Source organism: Gigantopelta aegis, chromosome 3, assembly GCF_016097555.1.
Source record: "Gigantopelta aegis isolate Gae_Host chromosome 3, Gae_host_genome, whole genome shotgun sequence".
NCBI lineage: Eukaryota > Metazoa > Mollusca > Gastropoda > Neomphalida > Peltospiridae > Gigantopelta > Gigantopelta aegis.
The window spans coordinates 27,414,668-27,433,304 of record NC_054701.1 but is presented as its reverse complement, the minus strand read 5'-3'; the positions used below and the strand labels follow the sequence as shown (position 1 = coordinate 27,433,304).

The 18,637-nt window shown below is 34.9% G+C and overlaps 1 protein-coding gene across 3 annotated transcripts in view; it reads right to left on the bottom strand.

Annotated features, from left to right (window-relative positions):
* Positions 1 to 5,748: 5,748 nt before the first annotated feature.
* The window catches only part of LOC121367806 (mediator of RNA polymerase II transcription subunit 15-like), a 64,179-nt gene continuing 51,290 nt past the window's right edge, over positions 5,749 to 18,637 (bottom strand). For all 3 annotated transcript variants that reach the window (XM_041492182.1, XM_041492181.1, XM_041492183.1), the window contains exons 16-17: positions 7,209 to 7,306; positions 5,749 to 6,594 (exon numbers count right to left, since the gene is read on the bottom strand). In XM_041492182.1, coding sequence (XP_041348116.1) covers positions 6,553 to 6,594; positions 7,209 to 7,306 — 140 coding nt within the window. In that variant the 3' untranslated portion in view covers positions 5,749 to 6,552. The remainder of the gene's footprint in view (positions 6,595 to 7,208; positions 7,307 to 18,637) is intronic.

Genomic DNA, 18,637 nt, shown 5'->3' with positions numbered 1-18,637 from the left:
AAGTAAAGTTTGTTTTGTTTAACGACACCACCAGAGCACATTGGTTAATTAATCATTGGCTATTGGATGTCAAACATTTGGTAATTTTGACAGTCATCAAAGGAAACCAACTACATTTTTCACAGTAATTGCACGATATCTTTTATATGCACTTTCCCACAGACAGGAAAGGACATACCACGGCCCTTGACCAGTTGTGATGCACTGGTTGGAATGGGGGAAAACCTCAATCAGTTGAATGGATCCACCTCAGGCGAGCACTCGACCGACTGAGCGAAATCCCGCCCGAAATGATAGACACTTTGTTCCCAGGACGATGCATCTTTCCTAATCCACCTACAAGAAGAAAGTCACTAACAAAACTGATTTGAAATTTTTTAAAACTTTCAGAAGACAGAGCGAAGTGGATATATAGTCAAGCTATAATGGATTGCACTCATGAATCATACGAAGTCTGTTGTGTAACATCTCAACAATGTCAAATGTATCATGTATCATATATCGTTTAAGTAGAAAATATTATTAGATGCCATTTACATTAATTTTACGAAAGCTTATTTCAAAATGAGCGAAAGACGGATACGTTTATAAATGGCATTTAACTGTTACGTATAGAGTATTTTATTTTTTGCATGCTGACCCTCCTCTATTACAATTTTTGGGGGGTTTTTTTAAAATCCAACTAGCCTATTTATTTATGGCACTTGCGCTTTCAGAGTCTACTTTCACACTTAAGATAGCAAATGATATCAGTAGGGTTAATTAATATACATTTAAATTGATCGCCATATTCTAGTGTATAGGATATTTGTGTGTGACATGGTGTTAATTCAACAGGGTGAGAAATGTATAAACATTTCACTGACAACCAATGTCCAGAGGATGCCGAAGTTGTTTGGCGGATTTCCTTTAAAGCATTTTCATTAACCATTTTTAATCCATGTGGGACTAATTTTGCGACGTCTAAAAATTAAGTACGCTTTGTGGTGATATTTTTTTTTCAAGGGTGTAACAGTCTGTACACAAATGGCTTAATTATCAAAGGCCTTGGGTGATTTGTTTTTCTTCTTTACTAAACAGGAAGCGAATCAGTTTACGCTAAATGTGACCCGAGATTAAATTCCTAAAAACAATTAAAAAAAAAAATCCTAATAATGATCAGGTATATTTACATAAGTAACACGTGCAAGATGTGTATTAACATGCACGAAATGTCTGGAGAGATGGATGTTTTACAACATAACCATCCCAACCATTTTTGCTGTAATTGATTACAGGGATGCAATACACATTAAAATAAATAAATTAAAATTACTGTATTTAAATTTAAATGCCTTTTGTGAAATTTATTTTCTGGAAAAAAACCTGAAACGAGATTTTTTATTTTTTGTTTTTTTTTTTTTTCATATAAGCATGTCGCTGTGTTTGGGTTAATCGGTTGTAACTTCAACTAGCATGGCCATTGGATTGGACTGAGCATATTTTAACGTGCACATTCAGAGAAAGCTGTTGTAGTGTAGACTACATCCGTCTTGGGCGCAAGATCGGGTATTAGCCAGTTTTGTCGTCCACGACAGAAGGGTTGGGGAAAGAAAATAGGAAAGGGGTGGGGTGGAGGGAGAAGGGGGAAAGGGGGCCCTTCACACCCAAACAGACCAGCTCAAGGGATCTCAGAAATCAGAAGAGGACGCGAGAGGATGTGGTGATCATGGCCATTAACCCTTGCGGTATTTTATAATTGCGTTACAACCAATAGACATACGTCACATTGGCGGTTGGTTTTCGTTTTCCCCACTTAATCGCCAGATGTCTTGGTGTTCTGGTTTATATCCCATAGTTGTAAAGAGTGAAGCAATAAACATTAAGGTGATAGACGGAATGCCTAATGTTTGATCTCATCCTCGAACTCCACAAGAATATGCTGTAAAATGCAGGAACAAACAAACGTTACTCTATGAAAATAGATGTATCCATGCCAGTTACAGTGGAGAGTAGTTAATTATATAAACAAGGTTACTAATTCTAACGATGCTTTTTGGTAGCATAACATATTTGTAAATGTAATTTAGTTCTTACCAGTATCTATAAATAAATAGAAAAATTGGAGAAAACCCCCCCAATTAATAACACACAAAAACATCAATTTAAAAAAAAAACATGTATTAACATTATCATAAATAAAATAGTGACAAAATAACATCATGACAAGAACAATGGAGAAAATGACTTTTAATTATTTCATATTTTTGATGTCTGGTTTATTACATGCACGTTGTGGTATGTTTGGATCAGCAAGCATGTTGAATTGGGGTGAAAATAAAAATTAAGCATGGAACAACTACAGACACCTTCCATAATTGTGTATAATGTGGAGTTGTAAAATGTGATGGATTGCTGATGAGCAATCGTTTGTAATGTGATTACATGACATTACACAAGTTTGGGAGAATGACCCATCTACTGTGAAACACTGATTTTTTTTTTAAATGGGGAAAAAATCTCTTTATGTTATAAAAATGTGAGATGCCAAATGCTGAAGTGAAACGAATACTGCTTGACAGGATAAGTATTGAAAAACAAATCCTTTAATAATACATTTGACCAAGAGTCAAAGACCAAGACCAAAGTGTTTAACGTGCACATTCAGAGCAAGATGTTGTAGTGCCCTGTCCTGGGCACAAGTGCCAGCTCCTCCGTCCAGAACAGGAAAGGTGGGGGGAGGGGGGGGGGGGGGGATACATTTGTACAAGTAAACACTTAATATAGAGGATAACTGGTTACCATATTAAGACAGTAACCAGTTATTTATCCTGCAATCCACATGAAACAAAAAAGTTATTAAATCAACCGTTGTATTTCACAACTGAGTAGTATATGTACATGTTGAATGCCTTGCTGCCTACATTTATACACTATAACAAAATAGTTCTTAAATAACAACAATTTTATTTTTTTTTTTAAATGAAAAATTGTCTTTAAAGGGACATTCCTGAGTTTGCTGCAATGTTTAAGATGTTTATTGACTAACAGAGACATTTTAACGATTATAATTATATATTAAATATTTTTTACTGCATAATGTATTAGTGGCTGATTATTAAACATGTGTCTGATCGTTCAAACTATTTGTACTGAATTAAATTTTGTTTTATTTTCGATAAAAAAAATGTTCATACGTACGAAATTATTTGAAGACGAAATCCAACTTGGGCTTCTTACAAATACTAAGACGACCAGAAACACATTGCATATACAGACACTGATATTCTAAACAAGAAAATATATTTAATATGTAAGTTTAATCATAGAAATATTTTATTAGTCGGAAACATCTTACAATGCAGCAAACTCGGGAATGTCCCTTTAAAATGGGTTTTTAAAAATTAAAACGATCAATGTGAAATGTGAAACTTTTAATATAACATTCCTTTGCAGGTTTTCTGCCAGAAAATAATTTTGGGGTTTGTAATAAAAACAAAGAGATCCAACTAGGTGATTATAGATTTCAAATTTGACAGTGCATTTCATACACTTTGTCAAATTTTTAAACAGCAATTCTCTTACTATAATCTTATAAAAATTATATCCATTAATTTGCACAATTTTAGGCTATGTAATCCCTCCCCTCTTCCTGCTATGCTGATCATAACTACTGTAAAAGTAGTTGTCCTAAAACACTATATTTTTGGTTAGCGACTATATTCCGTCTACAAGGACAGCCTTTTTTCATGCTATGTAAATGACTATAAGATATATTTCTGGACCGATTGTTTTCCAACTTGGACAGAAAAATAGTAAAACAAATTATTTCCAAAACATTTTTACTTTGATTCTAAAATTATTTAAAAAAACATTTTTGTAGGAGGATGGGATGGACTATAGTCATTCTATGACAGGGGCAGGATGTAGCAGTGGTAAAGTGCTCACTCAATGGTCTAGGATCGATCCATGTCGGTGGGCCCATTGGGCTATTTCTCATTCCAGCCAGTGCACCACGACTGGTATATCAAAGGCCATGGTATGTACTACCCTGTCTGTGGAATGGTGCATATAAAAGATTCCTTGCTGCTAATTGAAAAGAATAGCCCATGAAGTGGCAACAGCGGGTTTCCTTTCTCAATATGTGTGTGGTCCTGAACCATGTCTGACACCATATAACCATAAATAAAATGTGTTGAGTGCATCATTAAATAAAACATTTCCTTCTTCTTCTTCCATATGTCTGTAAATAAAATGTGTTGAGTGCGTCATTAAATAAAACATTTTACTTTTCCTTCCCATGTTGACAATACGTATAGTGATTTCAGGACAAAAAATAAAATGTCAGCCAGTTTAACACTTCCAAACGTAAATTCAGTTTGTGTAGCTGCTCCCTCTTCTGGATCTTCACCAAGTTGTGTACATCATTGTTGATGATAGCAGAATTTGTAAATATTATTACATACTTCAATGCCAAACCTGTGGTTCAGCAGGAAAAGTAAAGTAAAGTTAGTTTTATTTAACGACGCCGCTAGAGCACATTGATTTTTTTATCTTATCATCGGCTATTGGACGTCAAACATATGGTCATTCTGACACTGTTTTTAGAGGAAACCCGCTGTCGCCACATAGGCTACTCTTTTTACAACAGGCAGCAAGGGATCTTTTATTTGCGCTTCCCACAGGCAGGATAGCACAAACCATGGCCTTTGTTGAACCAGTTATGGATCACTGGTCGGTGCAAGTGGTTTACACCTACCCATTGAGCCTTGTGGAGCACTCACTCAGGGTTTGGAGTCGGTATCTTGATTAAAAATCCCATGCCTCAACTGGGATCCGAACCCAGTACCTACCAGCCTGTAGACCGATGGCCTGCCACGACGCCACCGAGGCCGGTGTGGTTCAGCAGGAACGCACTAGGTAGTTGAGTAATTAGGTATTGTATTGGGAGAACAGATCAACTTCTTGTACAGCAGCGGGAGGTTTATATATATATTTCACTCTGTGTGTTTTAGTTTATGTTAAAATACTTTGTTTTGATAAATTAGAAATAACAAGTGTCAAAATAATGTTATCTTGTTCAAGTCTATTAAAATACTTCTGTACTGAAATCTGTTAGAACTTCATTATTCATTACGAATGTTTTGAGATTCATTAACCATTCACCATTTTACTTACTGTTATCTCTAACCTGACTCTAAGAATAGTTAACCATTTCCCCAAAATTCGTGAACCAGAAGGTAAAAGCCATAATGAAGTAATAATGATGAAGAAGGAAGGAAGGAAATGTTTTATTTAACGACACACTCAACACATTTTATTTACGGTTATATGACGTCGGACATATGGTTAAGGAACACACAGATATTGAGAGAGGAAACCTGCTGTCGCCACTTCATGGGCTACTCTTTTCGATTAGCAGCAAGGGTCCTTTTATACGCACTATCTCACAGACAGGATAGCAGGCCTTTGATATACCAGTCATGATGCACTGGCTGGAACAGGAAATAGCCCAATGGGCCCACCGACGGGGATCGATCCCAAACCGACCGCACATCAAGCAAGCGCTTTACCATTGGGCTACGTCCCGCCCCAAATGATGATGAATTTAGTGTTAAAATCAGCTGACCAAACCAAGACAAAACTACTCTTAGGTCTAAAGTGTCAAATACATTTTTGGCTATTGTAGCAAACATCACATACAGTATTGGACATTGAATATTTACGTATATACATATCATGAAAAATACTGACAACAAACACATCCTGTTTGTAAAATACTTAATATTTATTTTACATGTATATGTACATAGGACAAAAAATCCCCCTAAACATTCAGATGTTAACATATACAATTTTTATCTTACATTAACACATAAACATAACAAACATCATTGTGTGTTGACAGCAAATGCATTATTGAACAGTCATTTCATTTTTCTGTCTGAAGGAGTGACTAGATTAAAATGGTTCAATTAAGAAGACATTACTAGCATATACAAAGTATTATTTGGTGTGATTCTTAGTTTTCAACATGCAAACTGGTTGTTGTTAAATGCTAAAGTTTTTCAAGAACCAAATTGTTTTTTCTTTCTAAAATCTGTTTTATTTATTGTATTCTGTGCCAAGGTGGGCAGTTTAAATTTGAATATATCCTTACAAATGAAGTCATGTCAATGTTCATATTTTTACTTTGATTTCCACTTCCATTTTTTTTTTTTTAAAACATCCATGATTTACATTTTACAAATGTACAGGGAAAATTAGTGTCTAATTTTCAATGAGAAAACATCATCAATATTCAATTTCTGGTGTATTTGTAAACAACATGATGTTTATACTGATAATAGTACAAAACAGTTTTCACATTTCTGAAAAATGAGAACATGTTCTAAGGCTTTTTGCTTTGTAAATGTCAGTGTCTACAGAAAACATAAGTAAACCAATGCTGAGAGGTCAATCTAACAGCTGGTCCAACATGGTTCCCTGGCTTTAAAGTTAAGGTATACGGTAAGCACAACAGTATTCATTTCATGAGTCGCCATCGTGATTCATGATAACGATATACTTTGGTCAACACAAATTTTGAGAACAGGCTCTTCTCACCGACATCTCCTGAAAAGAAAGAAAGTGCAAATGACAAATCAATGACTGTAATTACTGTACAGCCTTTGTCATCCTAAAAATAAAGGATTTTTTTTTTTTATATAACAGCAATTCAAGTCTGAGTGGTAATGGAAGAAACCACAGAGGACACTCCATCTGAACAGCAGCAGATGACGTTTTATGTGACTTTCTCACAAGATCTTGGAACATTACAGACCTCAGTGGCCAACAATAGGACATTCGTGAATGAAATTGATCTTGTAGCAAACAAATCAGGACAATTCTGCCATGCTGTTCAAGCTATCATGATCCAATTGTTATTGTGTGAAGTTTCACGAAAATTGGATCAGAAATGACGTTGCTAGAGCAGTGATGTCATAAATCATGTACATATAGGCAAAAAACTATATTCACTTGATATCTTGTCACAAGGGGATCATAAAACATTAAACAATAAAAGTTAAACATATATATGAACCTGTGAAAATTACAAACCTCAAAAAGCACTTTATGTAATCTGTGTATTTCACTATTTAGTGTGTGATATTATTTTTAAACTGCTGTTTTGGGATTTTCCTGAACTTAAAATTATAAATTTAATATCTACAAATGTGTATCCATACCCATGTATCCAACAGAGCTGTGAGAGAAAACTTGTTTGGCATACGAAGCACTGAGGAAGATAGGTGAGCCTGGACACACTGGAAAAACGGACTGCACTCTGTAACGACACAACATACAACAATCTGTTATCTATTATAATTAAATTTCTGTTACATTCATTACAACATAACACAATCCCATTGGTCCAGATGAATCAATTGTTCATATCTTGATGAAAGTAAAAATTACGTTGTCAGGGAACGTCATTTTATATGGGCAAGTTGTCTTATTGAGGGTTATTGTTTATGGACCAAAAATAATTCAAAATAAAGTATGAACTTCTAGTATTATTATAAGCTAGTATGATTCAAATTTAATTATAAATATTGTCTGTTATTTCTTTTACGTTCATATGAATAAAATAAATCATCCACAAACTTATGTGAGAATGGCTTCACAGATTCACAGTTTGTGGATGATTTCTTTTGTTCATACCCCAATGAATGTAAAAGAAATAACAGACAATCGTTAATTGGTTGAATACTATAATGATTTCAACTTGTAGAAATACCCTAGACCGTGTTTGACAAATGTTTGACAAAGTAAGTAGCCCTCACAGAAGCTTTGGCTGGTGTGCTATGTATTATATTAACACAGTTGATAATTTCCACTAGCCCAGACCAAAAATCCACCAGCTGGGACCGGGGGCTAGTGGATTTGTTGAACCCTGCCCGAGAACAATGATTTACTCTTGACCATAGAAATGTGGATGTGCATAGTTTACAATATTTATCGGCAGTATTTCAAATGCTTTTTTAAGTAACTGTACTGAGATGCATGAATATATCTATATGTCAAAACAAACCAAAGACCTAAGCCAAATATATTTTATGGAACCTCAAGATAGCACGGAAAAAACACGAAGGTAGTATTATTTCCATAAGAAACAAATAAATGTTTTATGAACAAATCGGTGTGTGATGTACTGTTACTGTTAGTACTAACACTAAAAATAACTTTTTTTCTTATGACTACAATTGCACTTGTACATTTATCGGCAGCAAATGATAACAGACAGCTTTACGACTGCACATAGCAGACCTAAATCATAAATAATATATTTTTAACACTGCATTCATGAAGTTCAAACATCATGAGGCAAAGCGTGGCTGCCATCAGTGGCAAAAGGAAATGATTAGCATTGTAAAGAACTCCACTGGAGCTTCACCTACACAGAACAAGGAGATAATGACTACCACAACAAACAGTACCGTGTGGCCAGGACACTGTGTATATACCAGGTGGATGACTCCAATACCTGGGTGTCTGCAGAGACTTAACACCAGCATATATGGGTGGGGTTATGGAGTTGGTGTGCTCCAAATATACATATATCTCATGCACAATCAATAACACATGTCAAATAACTTTTTGCGATCGCAAAATAGATCTGCAAGAAACATCTTACAAAAATAAGAAATGACCATCGACTGCACTGGGAAAAAACCTAAAGGAAAAAAATAGAAGTTTATTTGGTTTAATAACACCACTAGAGCACATTGATTTATTAATTACCGGCTATTGGATGTAAAGCATATGGTCATTTTGACAGTCATAAGAGATGAAACCCGCTACATTTTTTCATTCGTAGCAAGGGATCCTTTATATGCACCATTCCACACAGGACAGCACATACCGGTACTTTGGCCTTTTATATACCAGTTGTGGTGCACTGGCTAGAGTGAGAAATTCAACTCTTAGAATAATATGCTTTGTATAAAAGCCAGCTCTGTTAATAGGCCATCTTACAATTCTGCTAAATCATCTAATACTGTTCAGATGGGCTTGTGTTTAAGCAGACAACTGTTGAACAGGATATATTTTAATATTTATTTAGATGGCTGCTTAACCAAGGTTTGACTGTGAGTTGGTAAAGTATAAAGCTAAATAAACAAATACTGTGAATAACTGGTTACTGTCTTAAAATATTGGCTTTATCCTGCACAAAGGTTAAAACTGGTATTGCCATTCAGCCTGACCAGGATTAAGATGATATCTTAAGACGGTAACCAGTTATTTTATTTATGCTGCAATCCATGAAAAATGTATCAAATAACCCATTTTATTTCACAACTTTACCCTTTTCTGGAGTATCATATTCACATGTGTTGAATTAACTTGTCGTCTACAATATTAATATTCCAAAACAACAGAGTTCTTAAGTAACAATTTATTTCATATTTTTAAATGAAAAATAATCTTCCAAATGATTTTTAAAAATCAAAACAATCCACTTGTAACTTTGAACAATATTACAATACTTTGCTGATCATAGCTAGTGTAAAAGTAGTTCCGTCCCAAAAAGCTGTATTTTTGGTCAGTTACCAAAAATATAGAACTTTATCTAGTCATCATATCTTGACAAAACATATAGCGATTGCAGGATATAATACATGTTTCATTAGAGTGTCTGTGCTTTTTTTTTGCTTTTTTTTAAACAATATTTATTCATTTGAAATAAATGAAATGGATCGGCAAAGAGGCTGTAGGCCTATGTAAATGTCTCTCCACGATATAATTTGACATAATATATTAATTGAAATAAATGATGAACATGAAGTCTGTGCTTGACTATGCATTGGCCTAAAGACTCTTTCACTTTACAAATAAAATTTCTTCCAAGCCAAGATTTTACGTGATCTAAATTCACTATTCAGCTACTTAATGACATTTCCAATTTGACTTATATACAGAAAAACCTGTCTAAACCGGCTCACCCTGGGAACCAAATATTTATCCAATTTTGTCAGGATCCAATATTGGGTGTTAGAATGCAGAAATTTGGGACCATGAAACTTGGCAGATTTTGACAGGATTCCAATTTGTTCATGGTCCAGTTTAGATACATCTAGGTTTCACTGTATTTATCTGTTTGACACTCTGCAAATATTGTATTTGTCATGCTGGGATGTCATTAATCAATCATGCATTCATTTAGTTACAGAGAGCAACTAAAAAAATATTCACCAATACAATTTAAACAGACTTTCACACTTAACACCTTCAGAAATACCTGGCACTAACAAAGTGTTCTGCTAAATTAGGCAATGGCAGACGATACCAAGCTTTCTCTCTTTCTCTTGTTCTACAGCTTGATTTCGAAGCCCACCCTAAAGTGCACTTGGAAAGACAAGCTGTTATTTATTGAAAGAAAGATGTCTTATCTGCAGTTGAAAGTCAGCGGCTAATAACAAAGTATTGCATGGCCAATGCTCTCATGAAAACCAAGTCGCTGTTTATTGACAATGAAGACATGTAGGTCGAGATATATTTATAACACTGCTGTTTTAAGTAGTACCATCCACAGTGAACTATGTTAAAGTGTAACCTGCCAAAGTTATATAGGCACAAACCTTTAGCATGTTTACAGATGTGATCACCAATATTTATTTTTATATCTATTTTGGTTTGATATTAACAAATCGAAGAATTGAACAAATTCTTCAGTTGTATAATCTTTTTCTTTTTTTCCCCCGATATAAATATATGCTATGATGTAGGTCTTGTGTCAGATTTGTACAACGTGGAGCTAGAAAAGGGCAAATTGATCAGATTGCAGATCTGGAAAAAAAATCAATTAGTCATGCTGATTTTTATGTACAAACCAAAGGAAAACCTTGAACTTAAACTGACTACAAAGCATATGTAACTCAGAATTCATTTGATATATTCCTTTGAATTTTTGATCTACCTGTTATTCACAAAGAAACAGCAAATAATACTAAGAAGCTAGAATTTTGTTTGAAGAAATAAACTATTACGGACATAATGTGAGATGTACGTATTTACTGATATACATGTTCCAACTGACTGTGATCAGTTCCTTGGGAAGCAGCATGATAAAAGATAATCAATATGAACATTGTAAGTCTAAGATTTATTTTCGTGATTCATTTATGGTTTTGAGTAGATTATTCTGACTACACAACTTGTTTGTCTTGCTTGTCTTTTCAGGACAGAGAAAATCTACTTCACCCACATGGAAGGAAGGAAGGAAATGTTTTAGTTAACGACACACTCAACACATTTTATTTACAGTTATATGGTTAAGGACCACACAGATATTGAAGGAGGAAACCCGCTGTCACCACTTCATGGGCTACTCTTTTCGATTAGCAGCAAGGGACCTTTTATATGCACCATCCCACAGACAGGATAACACATACCACAGCCTTTGATGTACCAGTCGTGTTGCACTGGCTGGAGCGAGAAATAGCCCAATGGGCCCACTGACGGGGAATGATCCCAAACCGACCGCACATCAAGCGAGCACTTTACCACTGGGCTACGTCTCGCCTTCGCCCACATGTGTTCCTACCAGTTACAAGAGAGGATTCCATTTACATATAAATTTCCACAGACAAGATGACATATATTTTAATACACTAAATCAGGGGCTCTGACAATGAAGACACATTATACAAGAATTCTGTGGAGTTATATGTCTTGTTTAGGTTAAATAAAGAAGTAAATTGTGAAGGAAGGAAATGTTTTATTTAATGACGCATTCAATACATTTTATTTACAGTTATATGGCATCAGACATATGGTTAAGGACCACACAGATACTGAGGGAGGAAACCTGCTGTCACCACTTCATGGGCAATTTTCGATTAGCAGCAAGGGATCTTTTATATGCACCATATATGCGAGTGCTTTACCACTGGGAAATAAATTGTGATGCAACATCCATGATTATAATCCATTCGCGTCAAACGGGAATCAATAAATGGTTAACTCTATAATGAATAATATTAAAATAAAATAAAAATACTATTAAGTTTTAGACCAATACAGGTTTTTTTTTATAAATTGCCATCAAATTGTCTGGATTAAATTTCATTTTTTGTACTCTAAGCATTTACACAACCAGTGATAGTTTTATTTCATTGTAAATTAATTGTATATTTTCCTCTATTATAGTGGGATTTTTTGTTTTTGTATTGCTTCTAGAGCTATTCCTCAAGTTACTCTAGAATTTATTGAAAACCTGTTATATGTAATATATCAAGGTCATGTTGACCGCCTGTCGTTTATATTCACCCTGGTTGGGGACAAGTCTTACTGTAACAGGGTTTCTGTGAATGAATAAAAAAAATAAAAAAATAAAAATCTCATTGTTAATACAAATGTAAAGACAAGGTAGGCAGTTTCACCTGAATTGTTACTAGTAATCAATAATGCAGTAGACAGAGATTAAAGGCAGATATAATAGTTGCTTTCATCCTGTATCAAACAAGAATTCCACGTAATTAAATGTCTCGCCTACCATAAACATGATAATTGCATCCATAGATGAATTGAAACTTACAAATTAAATATATGTTCTTGTTTAGAATATCAGTCTCTGTATATTCTATGTGTTTCTGGTCGTCTTACATTTGTAAGAAGCCAAAAGTGAAGTTTGTCTCCAAATAATTTCGTACATACGAAAAACATATTTTAGGAAATAAAATGAAATGTCACCTAGTACATATATTAGAACTATCAGAAACATGTTTAACATACAGCCACTAACATTTTATGCAAAAGATATGTGATTACAATCATTAAAAAAAGTCTCTGTTAGTCAATAACATCTTTAACATTGCAGTAAACTCAGGAATGTCCCTTTAATATTTCTGCAATTGTAACTTACGGAGCTCTGCAACACTCCACCAAAAAAAAAAAATTTTGATTCAGGCAAATACATTTGAAAAAGATTTAACCCCAGAAGTATGTTAATCTTAAAGATGTTAAATTCTCTTCATGCTGTATCAAAGATCACACGAGAGAGAAAAACAAAATTGTGCTTCCAGCAGAATAAGGTAAAAACATTTGGAAAGCACTCTTCATAATCAATAATCTGTTCTCTATGACAATTCCAACATGGCCAAGGCATGACTTTTCAGTGTATAAATTTAAGATCGGACAACCAGTCCGAAGTCCAAAAATAATTTTAACACATCCACATGCTTCAGATTCAGGCATGTCCACCTTAGCCCCTGACTCTGGTATGACCAATGACTTGGTCCAGGGTAGAAAACTGACCCAACTTGCTGGATTAAACTCATCACAAACTACAACAGGGCTGGCGACATATCCGACTACACTATGTGTAAATAAGCTATTACAATGTGCTAATTTCGAACCCTGCTCCACCAAACATAACAGACCATAGGCGAGATACTGAAACTGAAGGCAGGTACTTACAACGCTAAACAATGTAGCTAAAGAATAGAGGTGAGGATTTTCATGTGCCTGTGTTTTGTTAACATTAACCAGCAAATCCCCAGCCAATGCCCCAGTAACCCAGCAACTTATCTGAGCAACAGGCCCAACAGTAGGAATACCGGTATATTCAATCGTGTTTGCCGTTATCAATAACAAAATGTCAAGATGTATAAAAATAAGACTAAGACAGCAGGCCTCTTTTTAGACCCTCCCACCCCTCTTTGAAACTAGAACTGCATTACAGGTAAGGGTGGGACATAGCCCAGTGGTACAGCACTCACTCAATGCACGGTCGGTGTGGGATCGATCCCCGTCAGTGGGCTCATTCGGCTATTTCTCGTTCAAGCCAGTGCACCACGACTGGTATATCAAAGGCAGTGATATGTGCTATCCTGTCTATGGGATGGTGCATATAAAAAGATCCCTTGCTGCTAATTGAAAAGAGCAGCCCATGAAGTGGCGACAGCAGGTTTCCTCTCTCAATATCTGTGTGGTCCTTAACCATATATCTGACGCCATATAACCGTAAATAAAATGTGTTGAGTGAGTCATTAAATAAAAATATAAATTCTTTCTTTTATTACAGGTAAAAACAAAAGCTGTGGAGCACTGGTTGGAACAGGAAATAATTCCGAATCAGTCCACTGTAGAGGATAGATACTATGACCTTCTGCACCTCAGGTGATTACTCTTTACCACTAAGTAACAATTGTTTCCTCAAGAATGTGATACCCAGTTAAAAATAAAAGCTAAAATGATCTTTAAAAAGCTGAAAACCATGTACATTATGCCCAAATAAGGCCATTTGTCAGTATTTCAAATCAAATGTAGCCTACGTTGTGACAATTATTTAAAAAAACCCTCAAATCAGATAAAAAGCTGAAAGATCACATCAGTTTCCTGTAAGTGCTGTTGCAAAATTGATCACACAGGGACAATGTTCCGTAATTATTATTTTAGGCTTTATTATGCTGCCACATTTTTTTTTCTCCTTATGCATATTTGGTTTAAATACATTATATTTTGTGGTTGATGGGTGTTATTTAAAAACAAATCTTCACCCTAAATTAAAAATATGTCCAGTAATACATGTTTATTATTTGAACTAGGTTTATATGCAATGATCTATAATAAAATAAAATAATTTGTACAGATTTAATTCCAGAGAAACATATTTCCTATTACAGATGCACAGTGCAATATAATGCAGCACAGCTGTGTGGGTTTTTTTTTTTTTTAATTCAGTTTAATTTTAGTGTTGTTTACTTCAGTTAATTGTTTGCATAATTTGCCTCAACCAATTGCATTAAATTGAAGACTGATTAAGAGAGAAACGTAAGTGCATACTGGGAGTTTATAAAAAAAAAAAAAAAAAAAAAAAAAAAAAAAAAATCACAACACAAAGTATGTTTGCCAACTATTTCCTTTATCTTTTATTTGTAGAAGAATTCTTTAAGACTAGCTGATAAAAACTCCAGGCCCCCATGCTGTACAGGTGTTGGAAAGCATGGCTGTATATCAGAATTAGCTCTGTGTTGTTTCCACAGAAAACACTGCCCAGTCAAGACAGATCATACATCTTGGCAACTGCCTGCTGGAAACGTTTTCAGTTAAATGTGTACTAACATCAAGTCTAAGCCGACCAACATATAATGTACTTTTACCCACATGGAAACATTCCAGGCCAATGGTGCAAAACCAAATGGTTTCTGCAGCCAGAATGAAACCTGAAAATCACTACAACTTGTCTATGGAAATCTATGTGCTAAGGATGTGCTACCAAATTTTACTAGCATTGGTCTAGTTGTTTTGCAAACTTGAAAACATATTTTTAAATTACCTCTCCCCCCCAAACCCCCCCCCCCCAAAAAAAAACCCAACAACAAAACAAACCCAAACAACAACAAACAATGAGTAAGCAGTAATTAACTTTCCTTTTGTAACACCTCACACCTCTCAGCTTACCGTGTGATGAGATTATTCTTTTACTTTTACTTTTTCATTTAAACTGTTTTTTTGTTTTTTTTAATTCTCCTAGCTCAGTTGGTAAAGTGCTTGCCTGAGGTGCTTGCAACATAGGATCGAACCACCTCAGAGGACCCAGTCACTGACTGGATCCCCCCCCCCCCCAACCAGTACCCCATGATTGGAATGTTAAAAGTTGTCATATGTGCTGCCCTGTCTGTAGGAAAGTGCTGTTACTTACAAACTGTAGCAGGTTTCCTTTAAAACTTTGTGCTAAAATTATCAAATGTTTTACATCCGATAGTCAATGATTCATAAATCAATGTGCTCTAGTGGTGTCTTACAAACAAAACAAATTTTAAAGTTCAAATTTATATGCTGTATTCCTGTTTTTATGTTTAATTTTCTCCTGAAGTTTTACCACGTGATTTCAAACAGAGAATTTTATTTTTGTCATAGTTATTTATTTGTTTTGTTTTGGGGTTTTTTGCAGTAAAACAATAAAACCAGCACTAATTAACTTTGATAGCACATCCTACAAAAGGTTCTGATTACATTAAGCAGAGTAACTTTTTTTTATCTGCATCAGAATAGATATGGTGTGATGCAGGATGCATTCTCAGACTAAAATTGGCACAGATGGAAATACTAAAGCTCTCAGGAGATCAAGAAAAAAAGAAGAAGAAATAAAAAACAAAACAAATGTGCAACCTCTTGTTCCCATCTGTCAATGTGAACTTCAAGTGAGTAAAATAAAAACAAACTTTCAAGTCATTTACAGTATGTGGAGGAAAATACTGTCATGCAAAATGGTTGAATCAATCACAGTAAAGGCAGATAATTAAACTATATAATTTCACAAACAGCTTGTTAAAAAAAGACCATCATGATAATGATCAGAATTGCAAAGGTTAAGTCATCACAGACAGCTGCATGTAGCTAAGGAGAAGAATGCTTGCTTGAGGTGCAGTGAATCACAGGCTCAATCCCTAAAAAAGGACATACTGGGTTATTTCTTCTTACCGCCAGGGGACGGGGTAGGGGTATCACTCGATGGTAGACTGCTCATCTGGGTGGGGCACAGGATTATTCCCTGCCCCAACCAGTGAATGACGACTGGTACATAAAGGAAGGAAGGAATGTTTTATTTAACGACACACTCAACACATTTTAAGTATGGTTATATGCCGTCGGATATATAGTTAAGGACCACACTGATAATGAGAGGAAACCCTCTACCGCCACGCAATAGGCTAAATACAGCATGCCACATACAGGATAGTACATACCATGGTCTTTGTTAGATCAGATGTGGAGCACTGGCTGGAAGGAGAATTAGCTCAATGGACCTGATAGGGATCGACCCTAGACCAACTGTGCATCAAGTAAGCACTTTACCACTGGGCTATATCCTGCACTGGTCCATCAAAGGCCATGGTATATATATATTGTCCTGCTTATGGGAAAGTGCATATAAAAAAATCCCTTGCTCAGGAGTTATAGATTTAAAAATAATAATAATTTGCTATGTGGGGCCAGTAGATTTCAAAATTCACTGATAATGATTAAAAATCCACTTGCCCAACATGCTACCTAGTTTGATATAAGCAATACATGATAATAGCATCTATCAGTTTAGAATAATGTTAACTACAACAGTATATCTAAAAAAGCACTCTTTATCAACACTTATAAATTCATTTCTAACACTTATTTACAGAGATGTTTTGATAATTTAATTAATTGTATTACAATTTAATGCTCATACATCCTCTCCTTCATATTATTAACTATAAACAGGTAGTGACATTAAAGTCCTCTGTACAATGGATTAAACCAAATAATAATAAAATTATTTACACATTTATAGTATTACAGTTAAACAAGTATTCTGAGAGTACTGCTAAAGCAATACATGTCCCCCTAATGGGCCAAACAAATTTGTTTTATCTCCTGGGCCATAACTGTGGACAATGGGTAAATCACCACGAAAGTCAACCTTGATCTGTAACAGTACACGATAAAGCTATAGTTAAAATTTCAGCTCAATATCTTGAGGCATTGTTGTTCTATTATGAACCAAAAAGTCAGGAAAACAAATTTGAGTATTTCCTAAGTTCAAGGATCGTAACTCTAAAACAAAATGGGTAAATCGCCAAAAAAATTCAGCTCAATATCACATGGCACTGTGAAAAAAAATAATCTGAAAAACTATATGTGGGACAGATGGGCACAGACACACACACAGACAGACAGACAGACAGAAGGATGGTGATGAAACCTAGTCTCCTCCTGTTGGGCCAGTAGGGAAGTAATGATTTAGTTGTGACTGCAACAATAGACTGGTGGCTGTTTGTACAGTGTTACACAAATGTATACAAAATGGGGGCAAGATAATAATAATAATAAAAAAAATAATATTGCTGGCCTGTTGACCTTTGAAATTGTAGATAATCTCGAAAGATATTTTATGCATTAAGCATTGGCCGTTGTACAATGTGACCTTAAAAAAAATCTTGTTAAAAAAAAGAAAAAAAGAAAGATACTAGTAATTAGAACTACCAAGCATTGAAATAAGCACAAGTTTGATACTAAATCAATTTACTTTAAACAAATACCATGTTCCTTTCCTTCATGACTGGCTTATTAAATGCTATACATAATATGTGCTGGGAACAATTCAAAATCATCTGCAAATCGATCAGCACTGTCGCTAATTAAAACGCTGTGAACAAAATGTTCCTTGATGAGCTGGAATATGTAGGAAGGTGTATATTAAACACCTTTTGTTGCTTGCTAATGACGTTGACCTAGACTTAGAATCATATTCATAGGATCAGAGATGTGCAGTTGAAAGATTCACCTGGCAAACAATCACACCAAATACGACAGCCAGTTATTAAAAGAATTCCAAGTTAAATATAATCAGAGAAACTGAACGTGACCCTGCCCTGATGTTACTTTCATCAAGCTGGATGTAGGCATTGTATGGCTGTTAAACACACCTTGTGAATGATGACAATCAAATATAAAAAGCCATCCATTACAGGATTCAAGAGTAAAAAGTCTTTACTGAATTAGAGAAACTTTAACTGAAGTTAAAACTAACTTCCAAATTATCTTGACCTAGGGCCATATTTATAAGGTTATGGTTATGTACTGTTACTTGGTGAACACCCATATCCCATATAAAAGCCACTCATTAAAAAGA